Source organism: Aquarana catesbeiana, linkage group LG10 (genome assembly GCF_042186555.1).
Source record: "Aquarana catesbeiana isolate 2022-GZ linkage group LG10, ASM4218655v1, whole genome shotgun sequence".
In the NCBI taxonomy this organism is placed as follows: domain Eukaryota; kingdom Metazoa; phylum Chordata; class Amphibia; order Anura; family Ranidae; genus Aquarana; species Aquarana catesbeiana.
The window spans coordinates 252,149,263-252,169,285 of record NC_133333.1 but is presented as its reverse complement, the minus strand read 5'-3'; the positions used below and the strand labels follow the sequence as shown (position 1 = coordinate 252,169,285).

At 44.0% G+C, this 20,023-nt stretch overlaps 1 protein-coding gene across 1 annotated transcript; it reads right to left on the bottom strand.

Moving 5' to 3' along the window:
- Nucleotides 1–361: 361 nt before the first annotated feature.
- Nucleotides 362–6,534, bottom strand: LOC141111381 (transcription factor HES-5-like). Its single transcript, XM_073603635.1, has 3 exons — nt 6,344–6,534; nt 4,750–4,930; nt 362–2,376 (listed from the first exon to the last, which is right to left on the bottom strand). Exons 1-3 carry the CDS (start codon nt 6,419–6,421, stop codon nt 2,123–2,125), a joined length of 513 nt encoding a protein of 170 aa, XP_073459736.1. The 5' UTR covers nt 6,422–6,534; the 3' UTR covers nt 362–2,122.
- Nucleotides 6,535–20,023: the final 13,489 nt, after the last annotated feature.

The window sequence follows — 20,023 nt, the reverse complement described above, 5'->3', positions numbered from 1 at the left end:
CTTCTCCCCTAGCTATAATACCCAGGATAAGTGCACTCAAAAACAAAGTTTCCTTCTCATTTTTGCCCCTGTGCCCTGAGCTAACCAATCCCACCCCATTCAGATCTATATTCACCAAGAGCAGTGGCCTCAAGTTCTCCCCCTCCTGGCTCCACAGGAGCATTACAGCCCCATAGACTTCCACTGAGCTTATCTACTGTCACCTCTCAGCAGGTATATGAGCCTCATAGACTCCATTGTTGGGTGGTGCTTAGGGCATCAATTCCCCCGATCCAGTCCTGCACATACAGTGCATGTTTAGAAACCAAAGAGAAGACATTTAACTCAAACCATTTTTTATTGTACAGATAACAATGTAACATTTCTGTATAAACTCCACAAATATTGTAGATAAGAACCTACAATACAAAGGTTCCTCCACACAGTACCATTGTGCAATAAGGTACAGTACAGAAACCAAAAGATTTCCTAAGGCACTGACATCCTTGGTGGGCGACCATATTGGCCGTCCATAATAACTAAATGTCGGGGTTGAGAGATATTTTGGAAACACAATTTATTGGCTGCTCTGGGTTACAAGGATTTGACATGGTGGGCTGACTATCTAAGACGAAGAGCAGACAGTCATATTCTACCATAGAAGAGGACACGGAGACCTCGGACAAGGCCTTCTCTTTATACCAGTCCTGAAAATGAGCCTTAAGTCTAGATTCACAACCTATGCGGTTTTTTAGTGCCTTTTGCAGAAACGCACTACAGTCCATTTAACATGGTTTCCTACGAGACTGGTTCACATCTATGTGTTTTTCAGCCTCTGCGTTTCTGGAAAGGGTCAGGGACTTTTTTCCCTGCAGCAGATTGCGTTTTGCGCGTAACAGACCCGCAAGAAAAACAAAATGTTGCATTTTTGATGCGTTTTGCATTTATTTTCTCTGTTTAACAAACTGTGACTAGCCGATTGTTAAGGAGCAGGCGGCCGCCGCATCCTTAACAACCGATGAGTCATCAGCTGTCAGCAGGGTTCCCCACTGACAGCTGAATGTAAAAAAAAAATTGGCGGCAAAGAAAAAAAAAAATGGCGTGGGGTCCTCCCCAATCCATATCAGGGCCTTCGGGTCTAGTATGGAATTTAAGGGGAACCCCATGCCAAAATGTAAAAAAAAAAAAAAAAAGGGCATGGGGTCCCCCCCTAATCCATACAAGGCCCTTCAAGAAAGGGACAGGGACTTGGGGGGGGACCACATGCTATTTTTTTTCTTATTTTTTCTTTTTACATTCAACTGTCAGCGGGGAAGCCCGCTGACAGCTGATGACTCATCAGTTGTTAAGAACGTGGTGGCTGCCCACTCCTTAACAACCAGCTATTCACAATTTGTTAAAGAGAAAAAACGCAAACTGCATAAAAAATGCAGGTTTAAAAATGCACCGGAGAACCGCATCAACCGCAACCGCATAGATGTGAACCTAGCCTTAAAGAGGACCTGTCATGACAGATATATTAAGGTGAGCCCCCTCTGATCCTCATACCAGTTGCCTGGCTGTCTCTACCCTTAAAAGATGGAATTGGAGGACCGGGCTGGCATACTTATCCCGGGTCAGCGACTTCAAGTATGAAGATGGTGAATGAGCATGACAGCCAGGAGGAGTGGTCAGCACTGGCAGCCTATTAGTTTCAATGGGCTGCCAACGCAACGCACATTAACATGTAACATAACGCGCCTTAACGCACGGACATCGAAGCAACGCACAAATGTAAATGGGGCCCCCCATGCTTTCTGAGTCGGTCACCTCGTAAGTGGGAATCAGGAATTGTAATGCCATTTTCTGCATGCTTGGGTCAGACCAGAGAATGTGGAGATCAGAGACAGACAGGCAATTAGCATTTTCAGAAGGAGGTCAGAAATGTTTTTTTTTTTTATAATGGATTGTCCCATCCTATAAGTGCATGATACATTCTTCATTATGAAGCAGACATTGATCTCCATCAGATCACCTTCCACTAGGGAAATACAAGAGGGAAAAGGAAAGACTTTAGATTGCAGCAATCTCTGCGTCCTCCTGGGTTTACAGTCACTCATAAAGTCCTATCAATGTGATATGACATGGGGATGGTCCAGCTCCTCTACCATGGTCTCCACAAAGGCTTGAAGCTGCCGGTTGGGGGTTGGTGCTTTGCCTGTTGGATGGAGGGCTGAGAGGAGGCCTGGAGGTGACTGGGATCTCGGGGTGTCTCCAGTCGGTGGAAGTGGTTCAGTAGTCTGATCTGGGCCTCCTCCTCAACACGATGGATGGTGAGATAGGACAGGGTCTCGTGCAGACACTTCGAGTAGCCTTGTCTGAATTGCTTCTGCTCTGTTCTTGGGAATGGTTTGCCACCTGGAACAATTAACAGGAGAGGAGACTTGTGACTTCTCTGTGCGCAATACAGATTACAGAATGATATTCAAAACATGAAAGAACGACCAGCGGAACATGGGGGGTCATTGGCCATTGGCTTTACCAAATGGTGTTGGAGGACACATGCCATAGGGATCCCACCAGTCTGACTTCTGGTTTTCTACCAGATTATCAGCTCTTCTCTAAATTGTGACTTGTTTACTTTCATGTCATTTCATTTTTTTAAAATGGGTGGAAGTCAGATTAGTATTCTACGCTGAGATCCGGGGTGGAGCAGTCATCTGTGCAGGTTTATCAGTCTTCTGGGAGTAGGGGCCTCTAAATACTATTATCTATCTATCTATCTATCTATCTATCTATCTATCTATCTATCTATCTATCTATCTATCTATCTATCTATCTATCTATCTATCTATCTATCTATCTATCTATCTATCTATCTATCTATCTATCTATCTCTCATTCCTTCCCTTATTTCCCTCCTCTATCCATATGTCCATCCATCTTTCTATTCACCTGTCCGCCAATCTATCCTTCAATCCATCCACCCATCTCCCCCTCTTTCTATTCTTCAGTCCATCCATAGATCCATCTGTCTGCCCTTCCTTCACTCCCTATATCTATATTTCCATCTGTCTATATGGTCTGTCTGTCTTTTCTCTATTTATAGCCCACTATCCATTCATCTATCCCTATCTACATCTTTTTATTCACCTGTCTGCCCATCTATCCTTCAGTCCTTAGTTTCCTCTATTTATCTGTCCTTCCTTTACTTGCTCCCCCCCCCCCTATCTGCCCAACAGTCCATCCATCCATCCATCCAGTCACCCCCCCCCCCCAATTAATCCATATATCCATCTGTCCATCCATACCTCCCTCTATCCATATGTCTGTCTGAACAAACATCCATCACTCTATCTATCTATCTATCTATCTATCTATCTATCTATCTATCTATCTATCTATCTATCTATCTATCTATCTATCTATCTATAGCCCACCATCCATTCATCTATCCCTATCTACATCTTTATATTCACCTGTCTGCCCATCTATCCTTCTGCCCATCAACCCATCCCTCCCTCCATTCATCAATCCATCTGTATACCCATGTGTCTGTCCTTCCTTCACTCGCTCCCTCAATATGTCCATCCATCCATCCACTCATCCATCCATCCATCCATTTATCTATCCAAGTGTCCATCCATTCATCCACCCCCTATTCTTCAATCTCTCCATATACCCATTTGTCTGTCCTTCACTCGCTCGCTCCCTCCCTCTATATGTCCATCTGTCCGTCCATCCATCCATCCACCCATCCACTCATCCATCCATCCATCCATCCATTTATCTATCCAAGCATCCATCCATCCATTTATCTATCCAAGCATCCATCCATCCATCCATCCACCCATCCATCCATCCATCCATCCATTTATCTATCCAAGCATCCATCCATTCATCTGCCCCCCTATTCTTCAATCTCTCCATTTGTCTGTCCTTCACTCGCTTGCTCCCTCCCTCTCTGTCCATCTGTCCGTCCATCCATCCATGTATCCATCCATCCACCCCCCTATTCATCAATCCATCCATATATCTATGTGTCCATCCCTCCCTCCATATGTCCATCTATCCATCCATCCACCCATCTACTCACTCATCCATCTATCCAAGCACCCATTCATTCATCCGCCCCCCTGTTCATCAATCCATCCATATATCTATCTGTCCATCCCTCCCTCTATCCATATGTCCGTCTGTCCATCCATCCGGCCCTCTGTACATCTACCTCTCTATGTATGTATGTATGTATGTATATATATATATATATATATATATATATATATATATATATATATATGTATGTATGTATGTATGTATGTATGTATATATATATATATATATATATATGTATGTATGTATATATATATATATATATATATATATATATACATACATACATACATACATAGAGAGATAGATGTATAGAGGGCCGGATGGATGAACACAATGGTTAATATAGTTATATACAAAGTTATACTTTATATTCCTCGGTTAGCTGTATTCATATCTTTTGGCCACACGAGGGCGCTGTCTGTCTGTCTGTCTGTCTGTCTGTCTGTCACACTTATTGCCTTCAGTCTACTATACAGCAGTCTGAGTTGTAGTAGATGATACAAAGTTGAATATAAAATAGAGCTATAAAAAATAAAACAATGTCCTTTGTAAACCAACCCTCCTCAATGGAATCTTTATTGTAAAGTACTGACTGTGATCTGTCATGTTATACTGTTTATTATGTGAATAAACTTATTTCTGTTAAATAAATAAATACATAAAACAATGTCTTACCATCGCTGTCTCTGCCCATCGTCTGCCGCAGGAACTGCACAGCGATTTCCAGCACGTCGGCCTTCTCAGGCTTGGAATCCGGTTGCAGCAGCTGGAACTCTTGCTCCAAAATTTTGCGCAGCTGATTGATGCTGCTGTTAATGCGATCTCTGCGCATCTTCTCCACCGCTGGCTTCCTTATCTGTAACATGGATTTAAAAAGTAAATACATTTTCAACTAAAACATTAAAAAAAAAAAAAAAAAAAATTTAAACTCTGCGGCAACAAAACGGAGAGGAAAAAAAAGATCACCAAATACACAATAAAAACAAAGTATATATATTTTTTAATTACATTTTTTTTCTTAATTATTTAATTAAAAAAGGAAAAACATTTTTAAAACCAAAAAAATTTGGGACCCAAATGCAAAATGGAAACAAGAGGCTTGTTTATTGTTATATATTGTTAATGAACTTGTTTATTGTTATTATATATTGTTTATTAACTTGTTTATTGTGTGTGTGTATATATACATATATATATGAAAACAAGTTTATTGTTTCTATTTAGCTTTCAGGTCTCAAATCTTTTTGGTTTTATAAATGCTTTTCATAATAATAGTTTTAAAGTGCATCTAAACCCAAGAACAAAAAATAATAGTATTGCGGCTTATGTGGTGGCTGCATTCGTTTTTATATTTTTCATCCCCCCCCCCCCCCCCTTTTATTTTATCCTGGTGATCTGGCCTGAAACTCACTTCCTGTCCTAGGGTGACAACTCTACTGAGCAGCATTGTTACCATAGGACAGGGAGTGTGTTAGGGCTACATAACTCCTCCCCTTCTTCTCTATAACAGGGGGAGGTGTTTTGTAGTCTATGGAGATAGCTCAGGCAGGGACTGATGTGAATATACAATATGTAAAGTGCTGCATAAATTATCAGCGCTATATAAATGTCTGTAATACATAAAAATACAGTAATACTACTACTACTACTAATAATAATAATATTAATACTACTACTAATAATAATATTAATACTACTACTACTACTACTACTAGTAATAATAATAATAGTAATAATAAAAATAATAATACTAATATTATTATTACTAACACTAATGATAATAATAATATAAATAATAATGCTATTATTATTAATACTACTACTACTGCTACTAATAATAATAATACTAATATTATTATCAATAATACTGATAACTATAATAATAATATAAATAATAATGCCAATATGATTAATACTACTACTAATAATAATAGTAATAATAATACTAATACTATTACTACCACTAATGATAATAATAATATAAATTATAATGCTAATATTATTAATACTACTGCTACTACTACTACTACTACTAATAATAATAATAATATTATTAATAATACTGATAACTAAAATAATAATATAAATAATAATGCTAATATGATTAATACTACTACTACTAATAATAATAATAGTAATAGTAATAATAACACTAATATTATTCTTACTACCACTAATGATAATAATAATATAAATAATAATGCTAATATTATTAATACTACTACTACTACTACTACTACTAATACTAATAATAATAATAATAACGTACCCTATTCTTCTCCTTGGTGGTGAGCTTGTGTTCGGAATACTCCGGGGAGATCAGGCAGGTAGCGGCATTGACAGCCATGATCACTAATCCTGGTCACCGCGCGGCGATCTGTTGGCGGCGTGGTGTCCCGGCTGTATTTATAGCACACGATCTGCATATCAATGTATGAGTGTCTGTGAGCTCTGAGTTTCCCACACTGGCTGACCAATCACAGAGGGCGCTGGACAAACAGACACATTCATTCATGCCTGTGAACGGAACCCCCCCCCCCCCCCCTCCACCCATCCCTTCCCTTCAGCTGTCAGGAGTGTGTGCTGTACAAAGGACACAGACTCATCATACAGGGGGGGGGGGGGGAGGCCACAAGACCTGGGAAAGCCCCACCCACAGCGTTTGCTACCTGCTGGGGGAGTGGGGGGGGGGGGGGCAGGATGACAAAAGCTGACCTGTTGTTGTAACACAAGAACAATGGCCTGGGGGGGGGGGGGTAGGAAGCGACGTCTCAGGTGATAAGCAGAAAGTTTGGTGTTTAGGGGCCCCATTTACACTGCTGTATTTTAATACATGCGATCGGACGGGCTGAAATGCATTTTGTGCGTTTTGAAACAAAGGAGGCGTTTGCTTATCCTGCATTTTAGTGCGTTGTCAATGGCAATGTATCGAAATGCATTTTGATACGTTGGCAACAGGTATTAACAAGGCTTGGCCAATGGCTGTCAAAACGCATGTGGACTCACTAAGAAGATGCATATTGAAGTATGACAACGCACCTACCTACAGCGCCTGGAAAAAGTATTCATACCCCGTGACATTTTCCACATTTGGTCATGTTACAACCAAAAACATACCGTGGGGACGGAAAGTATTCAGACCCCCTTAAATTTTTCACTCTTTGTTATATTGTAGCCATTTGCTAAAATCATTTAAGTTCATTTTTTTCCTCATTAATGTACATACAGCACCCCATATTGTACACACAGCACCCCATATTGTACACACAGCACCCCATATTGTACACACAGCCCCCCATATTGTACACACAGCACCCCATATTGTACACACAGCATCCCATATTGTACACACAGCATCCCATATTGTACACACAGCACCCCATATTGTACACACAGCATCCCATATTGTACACACAGCACCCCATATTGTACACACAGCACCCCATATTGTACACACAGCACCCCATATTGTACACACAGCACCCCATATTGTACACACAGCCCCCCATATTGTACACACAGCCCCCCATATTGTACACACAGCCCCCCATATTGTACACACAGCACCCCATATTGTACACACAGCATCCCATATTGTACACACAGCCCCCCATATTGTACACACAGCACCCCATATTGTACACACAGCACCCCATATTGTACACACAACACCCCATATTGTACACACAGCACCCCATATTGTACACACAGCACCCCATATTGACAGAAAAACACAGAATTGTTGACATTTTTGCAGATTTATTAAAAAAGAAAAACGGAAATATCACATGGTCCTAAGTATTCAGACCCTTTGCTGTGACACTCATATATATAACTCAGGTGCTGTCCATTTCTTCTGATCATCCTTGAGATGGTTCTACACCTTCATTTGAGTCCAGCTGTGTTTGATTATACTGATTGGACTTGATTAGGAAAGCCACACACCTGTCTATATAAGACCTTACAGCTCACAGTGCATGTCAGAGCAAATGAGAATCATGAGGTCAAAGGAACTGCCTGAAGAGCTCAGAGACAGAATTGTGGCAAGGCACAGATCTGGCCAAGGTTACAAAAAATTTCTGCTGCACTTAAGGTTCCTAAGAGCACAGTGGCCTCCATAATCCTTAAATGGAAGACGTTTGGGACGACCAGAACCCTTCCTAGAGCTGGCCGTCCGGCCAAACTGAGCTATCGGGGAGAAGAGCCTTGGTGAGAGAGGTAAAGAAGAACCCAAAGATCACTGTGGCTGAGCTCCAGAGATGCAGTTGGGAGATGGGAGAAAGTTGTAGAAAGTCAACCATCACTGCAGCCCTCCCCCAGTCGGGGCTTTATGGCAGAGTGGCCTGACGGAAGCCTCTCCTCAGTGCAAGACACATGAAAGCCCGCATGGAGTTTGCTAAAAAAAACACCTGAAGGACTCCAAGATGGTGAGAAATAAGATTCTCTGGTCTGATGAGACCAAAATAGAACTTTTTGGCCTTAATTCTAAGCGGTATGTGTGGAGAAAACCAGGCACTGCTCATCACCTGTCCAATACAGTCCCAACAGTGAAGCATGGTGGTGGCAGCATCATGCTGTGGGGGTGTTTTTCAGCTGCAGGGACAGGACGACTGGTTGCAATCGAGGGAAAGATGAATGCGGCCAAGTAGCCAAGTACAGGGATATCATGGACGAAAACCTTCTCCAGAGTGCTCAAATTTTTTTGGGGGGAGGGGATTTTTGCCAACACATAATGTTCATACATCTTGGGGGGGGGGGGGGGGCGTAGTTTGGTATGTTCGCCATGGGCTCTAGATTGCCTTGTCCCGGCACTGGGCGTGAGGCCAGCTTAAGGGCTCGTCTGCTCTAGCATTGGTGGGGCAGTAAAATCCAATGGTTGAGTGGTGGTTTTACCGCGTCCTCAACCGTTACCCCCCTTTAGCAACAGAGACAGCGGCCGGGGAGTGTACACATGCCGCAGCTGTAATGCTTTGCTTCGTGGCAGGAATTATACCACCTAGAGTGCCCACCGAATGCAACCCACTTGAATGTGCATGGGGCCAATCTGCAAGCACCCTATAACCGTGGGCAAAGCACGTGGTTGCAGCACGCCAGTGCAAGGTCCATGGGGTTAAAGTAGGCAGTAAGGAGACAATACAACTCCTCACTGACTGTAAAATGCTCTCTGAAGAGGAACCTGAATACATACCGCAAGTGTGAACAAGCCCTAACCATTCCTGTACAAAGCACCTGTGGAGCCTCTGGAAGAACCCTATGCAAATACAGGCTTTCTGAAAGTCAATATTTGCATACAGTGCATCCGGAAAGTACTCATTTTGTTATGTTACAGCCTTATTCCAAGATGGATTAAATTCATTATTTTCCTCAAAATTCTACAAACAATCCCTCATAATGACAACGTGAAAGAAGTTTGTTTGAAATCTTTGCAAATTTAATAAAAATAAAAAACAAAAAAATCCCATGTACATAAGTATTCAAAGCCTTTGCCATGACAACTTAAAATTGAGCTCAGGGGCCTCCTGTTTCCACTGATCATCCTTGAGATGTTTCTACAACGTGATTGGAGTCCACCTGTGGTAAATTCAGTTGATTGGACATGATTTGGAACGACACACACACCTGTCTATATAAGGTCCCACGGGTAACAGTGCATGTCAGAGCACAAACCAAGCCATGAAGTCCAAGGAATTGTCTGTAGACCTCCGAGATATGATTGTATGGAGGCACAGATCGGGGGAAGGGTACAGAAAAATTTCTGCAGCATTGAAGGTCCCAATGAGCAAAGTGGCCTCCATCATCCGTAAATGGAAGAAGATTGGAACCACCAGGACTCTTCCTAGAGAGGGCCACCCGGCCAAACTGAGCGATCGGGAGAGAAGGGCCTTAGTCAGGGAGGTGACCAAGAACCCGATGGTCACTCTGACAGAGCTCCATCGTTTCTCTGTGGAGAGGGGAGAATCTTCCAGAAGAAGAACCATCTCTGCAGCACTCCACCAATTAGGCCTGTATGGTAGAGTGGCCAGACGGAAGCCACTCTTCAGTAAAAGGCACATGGCAGCCCGCCTGGAGTTTGCACCTGAAGGACTCTCAGACCATGAGAAACAATGTCTGATGAAACAATGATTGAACTTGTTGGCCTGCATGGCAAGCGTCATGTCTGGAGGAAACCAGGCACCACTCATCACCTGGCCAATACCAACCCTACAGTGAAGCATGGTGGTGGCAGCATCATGCTGTGGGGATATTTTTCAGCGGCAGGAACTGGGAGACTAGTCAGGATCGAGGGAACGATGAAAGCAGCAATGTACAGAGACATCCCTAATGAAAACCTTCTCCAGAGCGTTCTGGACTTCAGACTTCCAACAGGACAACGACCCTAAGCACACAGACAAGATAACACAGGAGTGGCTATGGAACAACTCAAGTGGCCGAGCCAGAGCCCAGACTTGACCCCTGTGAATATCTCTGGAGAGATCTGAAAATGCGACGCTCCCCATCCAACCTGATGAAGCTTGAGAGGTCCTGCAAAGAAGAATGGGAGAAACTGCCTGAGAATAGGTGTGCCAAGCTTGTAGAATCATACTCAAAAAAGAATTGAGGCTGTAATTGGTGCCAAAGGAGCTTCACCAAAGTATTGAGCAAAGGCTGTGAACACTTACTGTATGTACTGTACATGGGATTTTTTTCGATTTTTAATAAATTTGCAAAGAACTCAAACTTCCTTTGCATTGTCTTTATGGGGCATTGTTTGTAGAATTTTGAGAAAAATAATGAATTTAAAGGGGTTGTAAACCCTCGTGTTTTTTTCACCTTAGGTGAAAAAACTTCTGACAGTGACACACCCCCCCCCCAGCCCCCTCGTTTTACTCACCTGAGCCCTTCGATCCCTTGGCAGAGACACGCTGGACCTCTCTGCCTGGGGTTCTCGGCTCTTCACTGGATAGATTGATAGCAGCGCAGCCATTGGCTCCCACTGCTGTCAACCAAATCCAATGACCCGGGCGTCGGCTTCTCCTAGAGGGTTATACGATGCGGGGAGGAGCTGATAGCGCCGCCCGTGGACCCCAGAAGAGGAGGATCGGGGCCACTCTGTGCAAAACGAACTGCACAGTGGAGGTAAGTATGATAGGTTTGTTATTTAAAAAAAAAAAAAAATGAGGGTTTACAATCACTTTAATCCATTTTGGAATAAGGGCTGTAACATAACAAAATGTGTAAAAAGTGAAGCGCTGTGAATACTTTCCGGATGCACTGTACATATAGGATGCACTGCACATGTTGTCTGCTCAGATTAATCAATCAAACAAAAAGTCTTCAATTGTCTAATTCATTTTTTCCTTTTTACCGATGTTCAGCCAGGACTGTTTACTGGCAGCACAGACACAGGATGATCGCCAAATCAGGTGTCACATCTAGAGACACTCACCTCACCTACATCTACAGGGATGTGCAGTCAGGGGAGGCAGGTGAGGCAGAGCCTCATCTGCCATGAACATTAAAAAAAAGAAATAAATACCAAACCCCCCAAAATAAACGATCAAGCTTCGAGGGTCGTAGCTTGGCGACTTGGGGTCACAGAGACCCCAAATTTAGGGAGTAGGTGGCTGAAGACCTGCCCCACTACTTACATCTATAGTTCCGGAGATACGGGGCTCCTTGCGCAGAGCGCAGAGCGGCCACTTTAAATACAAGCCGACACGCTCTGTTTGCAGCAGACAACCATCTCATACAACCATCTCATACAACCATCTCGTGCAACCATCTCATATAACCATCTCATACAACCATCCCATACAACCATCTCATATAACCATCTCATGCAACCATCTCATGCAACCATCTTGTGCAACCATCTTGTGCAACCATCTCATACAACCATCTCATACAACCATCTCGTGCAACCATCCCATACAACCATCTCATGCAACCATCTCATACAACCATCTCATGCAACCATCTCATGCAATCATCTCGTGCAATCATCTCGTGCAACCATCTTGTGCAACCATCTTGTGCAACCATCTCGTGCAACCATCTCATGCAACCATCTCATGCAACCATCACATACAACCATCTCATGCAACCATCTCGTGCAACCATCTCATGCAACCATCTCGTGCAACCATCTCGTGCAACCATCTCGTGCAACCATCTCATACAACCATCCCATGCAACCATCTCATGCAACCATCTCATACAACCATCCCATGCAACCATCTCATGCAACCATCTCATGCAACCATCTCATGCAATCATCTCATGCAGCCATCTCATGTAGCCATCTCATGCAACCATCTCATGCAATCATCTCATGCAACCATCTCATACAAGATCATGGTGCTCATTGGAAAAAGTAACTTTTGGCTAAAATCAGTTCTTTCCACAATTTTTTTTTTCTTTTTGCAGTTTTGAGCACAGAAAATAATCTGGCGAATGTGCGCGGTGAACGCTCGCCTTCTTTTTAGAATTAGATTAAAATTGTGGGAAGTTGCACACAATTGTGCATGGTCACATGGCCTTAATGGGCAGTCCATTGCACAAGTCTAAACTTGCCCCTGTAACTTCAGACGTCGTCGGCCAGTCCCGGGGATGACAGTTTCCCAGGAGTACAATGCAGGAGACAGTCACCAAACAAGTCGTTTTGGTTCCACACAACCATTCATCAAAGAACAATACAGTGACAAGTGAGCAGCACTTGTGGCCTTTGGCCTTTTAATGGTATGATCTCATGGTTGTGTGCACTCTCCCCTCGTAACCCACTAGGGTCGGGGGTATTGGCCAGCGGCCAGGTCTGTAAGCACACCGCCTTACTGGAAATTCAAGACCAGCTGGGTGCTTTGTTCTCAACTGTATGTTATTTTCCAAAGACACATTTAATATGCTGAGACAGCCGGCTAAAGGTTACAAGTTCACAAATCTGACTCATCTATAGAAACTTTTCTTAGATTATTTAATAGCCCGGGGTGGGAACTTGACGTGTGTCTTCATGAGAAACATTTTTGTTCCTTTCTGTTTGGCCTGAAGAAGATTTCAGATCTTCCCACAAATGTATTCTGATTATGTTCTAAAGAGAATGACAGCTGTAATAGGGGCGACAGAAGCAGCCATATCAGGACTAGGTCTGTTGGTGGCCCAACCCATATGTACGATGGACAAAGGCGTCTATCTGGTTGACCTGTTATGTGGCTTATCATTTACCTGCTAATCTTCTGGGCAAAGCCAACAGTAGGCAAATCCCAATTTGGGACTTGGTCCATTGATGGCTTGACCCATATGAATGATGGACAAAGGCCTCTTTTTGGTTGACCTGTCATGGGACTGACCATTTACCTGCCCATCTTCTGGCCAAAGCCAACAGTGGGCAAGACCTATATATATGTATGGGGCATATCTTGCGACTGGACCAATTTTGCGACTGGACCATTGATGGCTTCACCCAAATATATGAGGGACAAAGGAATCCTTTTAGACTGACTTGTTATGGGGCTTATCATTTAGCTACCTGTATCCTTTGCATGGAGGTTTTGGGCCTAACAATACTGAACCTGACCCTAATGTACAACACTTATACAGTGTGATGGAAGCCATTTTCTCTGCAAAGCCAACACAGGGCAGAGCCAATTTTGGAACTGGATCATTAATGGCTTGATCCATATGTATGTATGGGGCTTATCTTTTTCTGCCTGTAGCCCTTGCATGGAGGCATTGGGCAGAACAATTCTGGGCCTACCCTTAATGTACAACACATATACAGTGAGAAGGAAGCCATGTTCTGGTCAAAGCCCATTTTAAGACTGGACCATTGATGGCTTGACCCATATGTACAATGAACAAGGGACTTTCTTAGGTTGACCAATTACGGAGCTTATCTTTGCACAGAGGCTTTGGGCCTAACTATTTTGAACCTATCCTTAATGTATAACACATATACAGTGAAAAGGAAGCCATTTTCTGGACAAAGCCAATGCTGGGAAAAGCACATTTTGAGACTTGATGGCTTGACCTTCAAGTACAATGCACAAATAAATCTTTTTAGGTTGACTCCGTATGGGACTTATCATTTACTTGCCTGTAGCCTTTGCATGGCGGCATTGGGCAGAACAATATTGGGCCCATCCTTAATGTAAAATACATCTACAGGGAGAAAGGACGCCATTTTATGTGCAGAACCAACACTGGGAAAATCCAATTTTGAGACTAGACCATTGATGACTTGACCCATATGTATGTACAGTATATGGCTTATCATTTACTCACCTGCAGCTTTTGCATGGAGGCATCGGGCAGAATAAAATTGTCCCCATCCTCATGTACAACACATCTACAGGGAGAAAGGAAACCATTTGTTGGGCAAAGCCAACACTGGGCCTGTTGTTAATGTACCACACATAGACATTAAGAAAGCAGCCATTTTTTGGGGCAGAACCAAAAAGATAAATGCACCAGGTAATGAGAAAGGCAGATATTTATTTTTGTGGAACCAATATTAGGCCTATTAATAATGTATCATACATATACAATGAGAAAGGCAGATATTTTCTGGGGAGAGTAAGTAGGGCTAGATAGAAAGGCAACAGTAACTCAAATAACCACTCGTTACACCCAAGGTATGCAGAATACCATCTCACACAACACATCCAATCTTGAAGCAGATGGGCTACAGCAGCAGAAGAGCACACCGGGTGCCACTCCTATCAGCTAAGAACAGAAAACTGAGGCTACAATTGGCACAGGATCACGGAAATTGGACAGTAGAAGATCTGGAAAAACGCTGTCTGGTCTGATGAGTCTGGATTTCAGCTGCAGCATTCAGATGGTGGGGTCAGAATTTGGCGCACGGATCCATCCTGCCTTGTGTCACTGGTTCAGGCTGGTGATGGGGGTGTAATGGTGTGGGGGATGGGATATCACCGGTTCAGGCTGGTGGTGGGGGTGTAATGGTGTGGGGGATGGGGTATCACCGGTTCAGGCTGGTGGTGGGGGTGTAATGGTGTGGGAGGATGGGATATCACCGGTTCAGGCTGGTGGTGGGGGTGTAATGGTGTGGGGGATGGGGTATCACCGGTTCAGACTGGTGGTGGGGGTGTAATGGTGTGGGGGATGGGGTATCACCGGTTCAGGCTGGTGGTGGGGGTGAATGGTGTGGGGGATGGGGTATCACCGGTTCAGGCTGGTGGTGGGGGTGTAATGGTGTGGGGGATGGGATATCACCGGTACAGTCTGGTGGTGGGGGGTGTAATGGTGTGGGGGATGGGGTATCACCGGTTCAGGCTGGTGGTGGGGGTGTAATGGTGGGGGGGGATATTTTCTAGGCACACTTTGGGCCCCTTATTACAGATTGAACATGGTTTAAACACCACAAACTATGTGAGTATTGTTGGTGACCATGTCCATCCCTTTATGACTACAGTGTCCCCATCTTCTGATGGCTCCTTCCAGCAGGATAATGCACCATGTCACAAAGCTCCAATCATCTCACCACTGGAAAATGAGGTCACTGAACTCCAATGGCCTCCACACTCACCACATTTCATCCAATAGAGCACCTTTGAGATGTGGTGGAACGGGAGATTGGCATCATGAATGTGCAACCGACAAATCTGCAACAACTGCGTGAAGCTACCATGTCACTATGGACCAAAATCTCTGAGGAACGTTTCCAACACCTTGTTGAATCCATGCCACCAAGAATGAAGGTCAAAGGGCCAACCCAACCTAATAAAGTGGTCGTGTACATTAGACAGAGGCAGATATTTTCATAGCTGATCCAGTCTTTGGTCTATCATTACAGCAGACAGGGAAAGACTTTTTGTGGGCTGAACCAGTTGTGGACCTATCCATACCCTCTCAGCCACACAAGGTGGAAAGAGGCGACTGTTTTGTTGTCTTAAGCCTTATTGGGTTTATCAATCACCTGGCAATGATATTGGACAGCGGCACGTATTCTTTTGACTGGTCCAGTCTTTAGTTTATCAATAAAGTATTCAGAGGAAGACTTTTTGTGGACTTATAACCAGTTCCGGGCACACTCAGCCACACAAAGTGGAAAGAGGCCGCCATTTTGTTGGCTGCATCAGTTTTTGAATTCAACAAGAACCTGGGACTTTACTATAAACACGTGGTCATTTTGTGGTCAGATTTTTCCATTGTTCCTTCTCCTTTCTGCAATGTTTTCTTTATTTTTTCCCCACCCCCAGCACATATCACCCTTATGGTAGGTAGATAGGGATGCATTTCTGTGGTGTCTTCCCATCTCACAGCCAAGAAAAGAGCTGATTGTTTATTGTGGGAACGATGAAAACACGGGAGTCGGGAGTTTCAATGCACAGCAGCTACAGAATAAGTCAACAAGAGCTTTGTGCTTTATTGTGTTTGCCTTTGTGCTCAATGTTTACCTCCCAATGAGCGACACAGAACTCTCTCCCCATCTTCCCACACTTTCTTCTTTGTTGTGTCCTGAAACAGGACACTACTGTTAGATATTTAAACAAGAAAATAAAGAGAAAAAAAGAAAAAAAAGTGACCTTCAGAACGCAAAAAAAAAAAAAGGGTTCCATAAATATAGCACTACCCACTGAAGGAGCCACTGGATGGAGATCGAGCTGAAGAAGGGACTTCTCTTCTGTCCGACACTCCTGGTAGTGGTGACATGAAGTCAAGTGTAATGACCCCGATTTTCCGACGGAAAATGTTCAACGGGAGCTTTTTGCCGTAAATTCCGACCGTGTGTGGGCTCCATCGGACATTTTCCATCGGAATTTCCGTCACACAAAATTTGAGATCTGGATCTCAAATTATCCGACAACAAAACCCGTTGTCGGAAATTCCGATCGTGCGTACACAATTCCGACGCACAAAGTTCCACGCATGCTCGGAATCAAGCAGAAGAGCCGCACTATTGAACTTCCTTTTTCTCGGCTCCTCGTACGTGTTGTACGTCACCGCGTTCTTGACGTTCACAATTTCCAACCAACTTTGTGTGACCGTGTGTATGCAAGACAAGTTTGAGCCAACATTCGTCAGAAAAAATCCATGGATTTTGTTGTCGGAATGTCCGATCAATGTCCGATCGTGTGTACGGGGCATTAGGACACAGAGTGGCACAAGGGGATAATGTTGCAGGCAGCGCCAGCTGTTGGATGCATGACTAGGGTGGTTCAGATAACACCTACTACCATAATAATGAAACCTGTACCTTACCACCCCCCTTATCTTCCATAACGACACCAAAAACTGCGTTGGAGTTAAATGGCCGGTTTGGCCTTCTATTTAACCAAAAAACCATAGTTGAACATAAAACATTCCTAAACACTCCAGCTCAAAGATGAAGAAATGGTTGTAGATCCTTGACGACACCATCTTCAGACAACTTTGGAATCTGTGATATAGTTAAGTTAGGTTCTGTCCCCAGCCGCCAAAAACACTGCCTCGAGGACTACCCTAACTGACCACAGACCCCTACCATCTCAACTACCTGGTCGGTCTAGACTGAACCAGACCAACCGGGAGGACTCCATACCCGAGATGGGTCCCGCCGTTTCATCAATATACCTCATGTTTTATACCCTCGTCAAGGACCCCAACCGCCAGCGACCATCCTCTTCAGGATAAAGGAATATAGTGTAGCGCTAAATAATAAATATACGTGACATAGGACCAGAGTGATGAATGAACATAAATCCTGAGTTCACTGTTTGGAACAAAAGAACACAAATAGTGATAAAGTTCAATAAAAAGTGTCCATCAAGTGCACAATGATGAATCCTCAATCCAGAGTATAAATAGTGTAGATAACATAAAACTGGCAGTATAGTTGTAGGTTGTGAAGAGATCCTCTGTCATAAAATTATATAGATGGGTACTCTTACCAGATATGGTGGACCTACTTACCAGCAGTAGTGAGTCAATCGAGCTTATGTGGGTCGAATGCCTCACGGTTTAGGCTTAGGCAGGAGAGGGATCACTTCGGACAGGATACGACCACTCTTCAGCGGTGATGGTCCAGGCAGGGTTCCTCAGTCCTTGTAGTTCTCCAATATATGACAAAAAACCTCCACTCAGTGGGGAAACCCTCAGGGGGTCAGAGTATAACCAGAGGTCAATCAACCCGAGGTGAGAGTGGGAAAAAGAGAAAAAATTGCGGTACATCATATAAAAATGAGTACAAAAAAACTGGTGATCACGAGTGTAAAAATGGAACAAAGAGCAATATGGGGAGCAAGCGTAGCAAGCCCGACGCGTTTCGTCCCAACGGACTTCAACCGGGGCAGGAACTCTAACCAGACATCTTCACCAGGGCGGGAGGGAGGAACATTCCTCCTACGGTTTCCAGACTGCAAGTGATGCCCCCTTCGCTCCTCCCCTCAACTACTATCTCTTCTGCTACTCCCCATCACCCCATCAGCTCGTCCAATCAGTTAAGAGTACCCTGACTTCTATCCCCAACCCCCTAAAATGTAACCTGCTACTGCCTGGTTTTGCTTCCACCCTGTCATGTATGTCCTTCGCTTATCATTTTATTTAACCACTTACGGACCGCCTGCTGTTATTATACGGCGGCTGTATAAAGAGGAATACTGTTGTTATGGCAACAGATAGCTGCCATAACCCCGGTATCCTCTTCTTCAGCGGGCGGTCCTCCTACAGATAAAAGTGGATTCGCCACAAGATCACTTTTATCGGAGGAGGGAGAGGGCCACCCCTTCCGCCGCGCTCCAGTGGTCTCTGCCGCTTACCGGACGCGCCGGTGGCGGCGGAGACGATCACGTCCCCTCCCCTGGATGCCTGGCTGCCGAGTGAGGGGAAGATGGCCCCCCACTCGGCTACACAGCATTGACTGCCAGAAGCGTCGTCAAAGGTTACTTCCGCCCAATGCTCTTAACCGCTTCCCGACTGCCTCACGCAAATATACTGCGGCAGAAGGGCACGTACAGGCAGATTAACGTACCTGTACTTTGCCCTTTAAGAGGCGGCTCGCGGGCGCGCCCGCCGGGAGCTCAGTGCCAGTGATTGCGGGTCCCATGGACTTGATGTAACCGATCGTCATAACCGATCGTCTCACGGTGAGGAAGAACGGGGCGATGCTAATGTAAACAAGCATCTCCCCGTTCTGCCTAGTGACACTGACACTGATCACAGCTCCCTGTAAATCGGGAGCGGCGATCAGTGACGTGTCACACATAGCCCCTCCGCCCACAGTTAGAACAGTTAGAATCACTCCCTAGGACACACTTAACCCTACAGCGCCACTTAGTGGTTAACCCCTTCACTGCCAGTCACATTTTTACAGTAATCAATGCAATTTTATAGCATTTATCGCTGTATTAATGCCAACGGTCCCAAAAATGTGTCAAGATTGTCCGATGTGTCCGCCATAATGTCGCAGTCATGATAAAAATCGCTGATTGCCGCCATTACTAGTAAAAAAAAAAAAATTAACAATAAAAATGGCATAAAACTATCCTCTATTTTGTGGACGCTATAACTTTTGCGCAAACCAATCAATAAACGCTTATTGCAATTTTTTTTACCAAAAATATGTAGAAGAATACATATCGGCCTAAACTGAGGAAAAAAAAAAAAATTTTATATATATTTTTTGGGGATATTTATTATAGCAAAAAGTAAAAAAGAATGCGTTATTTTCAAAACTGTCGCTATTTTTTGTTTATAGCGCAAAAAATAAAAACCGCAGAGGTGATCAAATACCAGCCAAAGAAAGCTCTATTTGTGGGGAAAAAAAAAACGTCAATGTTGTTTGGGAGCCACGTCGCATGACCGCGCAATTATCAGTTAAAGCGACACAGTGCCAAATCGCAAAAAGTGCTCTGAGAGGGATTTGGGAGGCTTTCTCTCGACGTTCAGGGAAGTAGCTTTTCAGGTTCCTATGGAGCCACCCCGACATGCACACATCTGGCAAAGGGAGGCTTCCAGTTCAAACTGATGCTGC